This window comes from Lutra lutra, chromosome 3 (genome assembly GCF_902655055.1).
Source record: "Lutra lutra chromosome 3, mLutLut1.2, whole genome shotgun sequence".
Classification (NCBI taxonomy): domain Eukaryota; kingdom Metazoa; phylum Chordata; class Mammalia; order Carnivora; family Mustelidae; genus Lutra; species Lutra lutra.
In genome coordinates, this window is record NC_062280.1 from 125,058,418 (window position 1) to 125,064,417 (window position 6,000).

Below are 6,000 nucleotides of genomic sequence, written 5' to 3' on the forward strand. Positions count from 1 at the left end.
TTCCACAGATGTTGGCAGCTCTGTTAGACTCCTTACGCTGTGATACTTTCATTGCAGATTTCATAATTTCTCTATATGGACTCATTAACTACTCGTACGTCCATATCTGCTTGTAGCCACCTCTCTACCTCACTGCCCTGCCTTACTTATTACAAGTATAAGTAAGCACTCACTGTCATTTTGAAAGCATGTCCTGGCATGTTCAGGAGCAGTCACTCTCAGCAGCCCCCACCGCCGCCAGGTAAACCAAATTCTCTCCCAGTTGCCCTTGACTCCTCACCTGGAATAGATTCTTAGGCACAACCAACATTAAAAATCCCATCTCTAATGTTAAAAAAGAGATGTAAAGGGCACTTTTCTTGTGGCTTGATTCTAGAAAGTCCTCTCATTCTCTGAACAGCTCTTTTGCTTGCTGTCTCCGGGGCGGTCCCCACTCCCCCACTCTCAGCAGGAACTCGCCCGGCCTCTAGCAGAAGAGCTTTGTTCATCTAGCACGAGCAGATGGTGGGAAAGGTGATCTCCCTTGGAAGAGAGCAAACTAGAGCAGAATTCACCAGGAGTTACCAAAGGTTTTGTTTTGATTATTATCCCATCTGGCAGTACTTGCCTTTCCTCATATGTCTAATCCAGAGAAGGACTGACCAGTTTCACCAGCACTGAGCTGGCCCACTCCAGGAAAAAGATCGCAGAATGCTTGTGGAACTGGCTGGACACGGCCTCCCAGAGCCGAGAGACACACGTGGTCCACTTTCTGCTCCTGCGCTAAGCATGGGGCCACAGTTGGCAAAGAGGGGCACTTCTGTCCTACCGGCCAGCCCTATTATGCTCTTTGGTGACATCAGTGTGCCGTACTCTTCTGAATCTAGGTCTAGTGGTTGCTCTCTCTGGAAGCTAAGTGAAGCCCCATAGGGCTTCCGGGACTTCCATGGTGTTGTGCCCTCACAACATCACAGCTTTGTCACTACCTTTCTTCTTCACTCCTCATCTCATTCACCGTGGCTTCTAAACTCCGGCACTAAAAGAAAAACAAAACAAAAACTCCAGGGTCGCTACCCCCTCTAAATGTTCCCGCTGCTCCTACTACACTCCACTGCCCTTGCTCTCTCCATTCCTTTCTCTCCTTGTTCTAGCTTCTCTCCTCAATTCTCCCGGCCTGAGCCCGAAGCACGCTTGCACATCAAGTGCAAATCAGTGATTTTCTCTGTTCCTAGAGGCGCAAGAGTTGCTTATTTGCTACAGGAAACATTTTCTCTTCTTTTTCTCCATATTTTACTTCCAGGTTCGATGCCATTTCTGATTGCTTGAGCTGGTCTGACCCCTGTAAGTGCCATGAAGCTAGTATCTGCTCACATTTCACTGATAGGGTCACCCTGGTGGGGGCGCTGCTGGGTTGATTTTGAAGTAGTGTGTGGGATTCTCTTTTTTATCCCAAGTTTGACACAAAAATGGAGATTCTAGAATCCTACATTCATCTTTGCTTAATGCCAGCCACTCTGAGTGACATGATTTGGGGGGGTCAGTATCCTCCTAAAATAGCCCATCGTGTAACAGACAGCTGAAGGTCAAGAGAAATATGCAGGTTCTCATCTGTGTGGGGGGTTTTCTTCCCCCAAATGAAAGCTTTATGCACTTGAAAAAGAAAAAATAATACTGTAGTATATATGTAAGCATGCAAAATAATAATTTAATTAGTTACATCCTGTCTCTTGGGTAAACTTGAATCACCAGCTGCTTAAATATATACTACACTGACCCAGAAACTGACCCAGAGCATGGGCCTCCTTGAAGTGCCCCCCCCAACAGAACACAAACTATAAGTCTGATATGGAAAGTGAGATTCTTTTAAAGATAAAATGTGATTATTGCATTTTCATAGATTCTTTGGATAATTTTTTTTCTGCTCTACTGAGCCCCAGCATCCAAGATATGGCAACAGATACTTTTTTTGTTCCTCAGAGAGGGACTTCACTGTCACTCTTTGGTAATTAAAAACAAGCCACGATCAATTTAGCTCAGAAATGCAGATTATAGTCAAATCAGGCATCTATTATTCAGGGAGAAAATAGAAGGGATCCTGTTCTTTCACGTTGTGGCCAAGACCTGCACAGGCATAGTGGTGGGAAAGTCAGTCCCAATAAGGAAGAGAGGGGCGAAGTATTCAGCTGAGGGGCAGCTCGGTGGACTGGAGAATTCCAAGTGTCTTGCCTTTTCCCCCTTGTACTCACAGTTTACACTAGGTGGCATGCAAGGAAAGCTGAACGCATTCAGAAACTTGATTCTGTGGACACAGAATTCTTTGGCAGGAACCCATGACCGGTGGGTGCAGCTCTGGAGCAAGTGATTCGGTTTGAGAATGTTCTCTCTTTTTCCTCCCCAGGATGAAGTGTCCTCTCGCTGGTACAAATAAGAGATTTCTGATTAACACAATCAAGAACACGCTGCCGTCCCATAAAGAGCAAGACCCTGAGCAAAAAGAGGGCAGCAAGGAACCCTCCAAAAGCCAGAGCCAGAAAGAAGAGAACCGGAAGCAGCACAGAGGCCACCCCTACAAGCCCAGCTTCCAGGCCCGGAGCGCGGGCGGCCACTCCCCGCACAGGAAGCGCAGCGGCCAGGAGAAGTATGAGAAGCGCTCCACCAAGCGATGAGGCGGCCACCGCCCCCAGCGCTATCTCCTCTGGGACTGGGGGGTACTGGGGGGATGGGGAGGTGTGGGCGAGGCTTTGAGGACAGGCCTTGAGCAAGCGCCCAGGAGTGACTTTCATAGTCGGTCCTTGGCTGTGGTGACAAGGAAATGAGTCCAAAGGGACTTGCTCGGAAGGTGTGGGAGCAAGTTTCAGCTCCATCATTCCCTCTTGTTTGGAAGTTGGTTTCAAAATAAATCTAAGACTAAAAGTTTTCAGACATCGTTACGACTAGTTCCGACTTTTTTTTTTTTTTTATGTGTTACAATTGTGGTCATTTCTTAGTTTTCCTCAAAAAAATAAAACCCTTGGAAATCCTATATGTTATCTTTTTGGATGATGAAGTTAAAATTCAGAAGTCATCTGGCCAGTAACCCACAGTCAGGAAAACAGGTTAGCCCTCCAAGGGCTAGAAATTTACCATGAAACTCTTTGTTTTGTTTTCCTGTAAGTGAGCAATGTAGGAAATTCTCAAACTGGCTTTGAATTTAGTGTTCCATATCAATAACCAGAGGTTGAAAAATTGGCCCTGTTGTTTCCTTGTGCATTCTCAAACTCACTCCTACAGAACGACTTTTCTATATTTAATTTTTGGGGGGACTATGTAAGTTTTAAGTGGTGCTTTTTTAAAAAACCCTCAAAAGTTAAAATTAACTGAATTATTTTAGTGCTATGTCTTATTTAGTTACAGACTATAATACAACTAGTATAGTTTCAGAAACCTTAATTTGAAATAAAAGTGTGTTTACGCCTTTTTTTTTTTTCCAATATAGATGTGTCTCTGTTTTAATGTACAATTCCAAACCTTTCAAACCTGTATTCTTCCTTTCAGACTCAGGAAAATGTCACCAAGTACCCTTCCCCAGTCCACAAAAGGAAGAAGAATCTTTCTCTCTGCCCCCCCAACCCCGCCTCATTTTTCCAAAGCATCTAAGCTTATGCCTGGCTGCTTCCAGATAATCACTCATCACAGCCTGCTCCCTGCTTCCTGGCAGCCAAGAAAAGCCCTTTCTCAATGTTAGAAAAGAGCACATCCGAAAAGTTAGCTTCGGGGTGTTTATGAGAGAAACTAGAATAGACCAAGGACTGGCTTTGCCCATCAAGCCGCTGGCCACACCCTCAGTCCGCTCAGAGCTAAAAGCTCAGGAGGGACAAACCCCAGGGTTTCTCACTTGACCCACCGGCCTCCCCACCAAAGACCCCAGGGCCTCATCCTATGACTTTTCAACAATATGGCAACACACTTTGCTTTCAAACATACAAAAAGGAATAATTTGGTTCATAGGACTTCATCCAAATCCATTTATGCATTAGCTTACGCTGTTTGTGCTAAATTTGGAACGTTTTGTATTTAAACACTAGAAATAGCATAGAGTCATGAGTTTTTGAAAAGTCTTGTTATAATGAAGTAAAATAAAGTTGGATTGTATCAATTGTCTTTGTTCTCCGTGTTTAGAGCAAACTGCCAAGTTCATTATTCTATAAAAGAAAATGATTTTAGTGAGTACATCCTAATACTTAAGGGAAACCTCTCTTCCCACTCCTGCTGAACCTTTCTTATTTAAGCATGTTCAAGGACGAGTGTTCAGCAGAATCACTTTGCCTTTAAAAGGAATTGTTCCACTTCTGAAAACTCTTTGAATCTTTAAAACTTTCATCAAGAGCAGCCGTGGTTTCCTGTCTATAAATGTCAGGAGCAAATGATCTGTTCTTTCACCATCCAGACAGTGCACGTTGTTGGAGGTTCTTGGTCCTGATCTCTGACACTCACCAGCCACCTCCCGAGTCCGCGTTCCTGTGCAGGCCCTGCCGAGAGCTTCCTCGGCCTCAGTCCTGTCTGCCCTCCAGCATGAGGGTCTGTGGAGCTCACACAGCCCAGCACAGGTGGTGGAGAAGTTGAATCCGGGGCCCTCACTGGTGGCTTCTCCGGGGGACGTCTTCCTCACCTGGGAACCAGGCTGTTTGGACTGAGTCCCTAATTTAGCAGTAAGTAGAGAGGGAAGTACCAGGTGCTTAGGCCTCAGTCTTAGGAACTGCTTCTCATGCTTCCATTAGGAAGCTGCAAGACTTGAGCACAAGTGCAACTTAGCAGAATTCATTTTCTGTTTTACCTCGTTTCAGAAAGCCTGGTCTCTGAGAAACGTGAACCGAAAGCAATGGTCTCGGCTGTGGCCAGTGACCTGACAGTGTTGGTCTTTCCAAATGGCCCACACGTCATGGCGGTGAGGAGCCAGAGTGGGTGGTTTTACTTAGAGCAGGCTGAATACTGAAGAACACTTCCTCAGGTCTGATTTCTGAATTTGCCTGTGCTTCCCCTGGCCCCCCGCCCCAGTGGGGTGAGGTGGTACAGATTTGCCTCAGATTTCCTGGTAGAATTTGTCATTCCTTCATGGATTATCCATGGGACTTAGCATGGCACTCATATTTTTATATTTACAGGATTTCTGTCACGGCTAAAGGTCATGTCATTGTCTTTGGATCATAAAGAGTATCTGGTCCATAATCAGTGCTTGTTTAATAAACATGACATGAGGTAATTTCCTGATGAAGTGAAGCCTCACACCCCCTTAAGGAGTGTTAAACTTGAAAGTATTCTCACCAGAAGGGATAGGTCGGCTGTATTGAAACTGTGTGGACAATAATGCTTATTGTGTATCACCTGTGGGCCAAACGTCTTAGGCCTTTTTTCCTCCAGCCTTACTGAGACATAGTTAACTATAACCCTGTGTCAGTTTAAGATGTAAAATGTGATGATTTGATCTAAGTATGTATCATGAAATGATTACGATAAGGTGAACTAATACATTACCTCACAGTTGCCCTTTTTTTGTGAGTAGTGAGAACATTTAAGATGGGCTTTTACTTGTGTCTATACAGTCACCTCAACCCTATGAAGAAGGTGCTATTATGCCCATTTTATAAATAAGGAAATAGGACAGTTTGCCCAAGGTCTCAGAGCTGGGAGGTGACAGGAATGCTGTCTGAAGCCACAACTGTCTGAATCTACAAACCTATATTCTTTCCAGAACTTTCTGCCAATCCAGATCCAAATTCAGCTCCTTCAAAACACACGACTGAGATGTCCTGGTGTAGAATGGGCCAAGGATTCCCAACTTAAGAGCATAAAGAACTCATTCAACTAATTCATTTTATTGGTTACAATGTACTCCCTGCAAGAAGACTGCACAAGGCTCACCCAAAGGAATGCGGGCCTGGCCAGGGATTCCCTGTGGGCCAGCTTCAACAGCCAGCAAAATCCAAGAGGAAAACTCTGAACAATTCTCTGGTTAAATGCCTAAGTGGCAGCTGATGGAATACG

General features: G+C 44.9%; 1 protein-coding gene across 2 annotated transcripts in view; it reads left to right on the plus strand.

Moving 5' to 3' along the window:
- Positions 1–3,308, plus strand: part of LOC125096225 (protein POLR1D-like) — a 44,446-nt gene extending 41,138 nt beyond the window's left edge. For both annotated transcript variants that reach the window (XM_047723003.1, XM_047723002.1), the window contains exon 3: positions 2,378–3,308. In XM_047723003.1, the coding sequence (XP_047578959.1) occupies positions 2,378–2,645 (268 nt within the window). In that variant the 3' untranslated portion in view covers positions 2,646–3,308. The remainder of the gene's footprint in view (positions 1–2,377) is intronic.
- Positions 3,309–6,000: the final 2,692 nt, after the last annotated feature.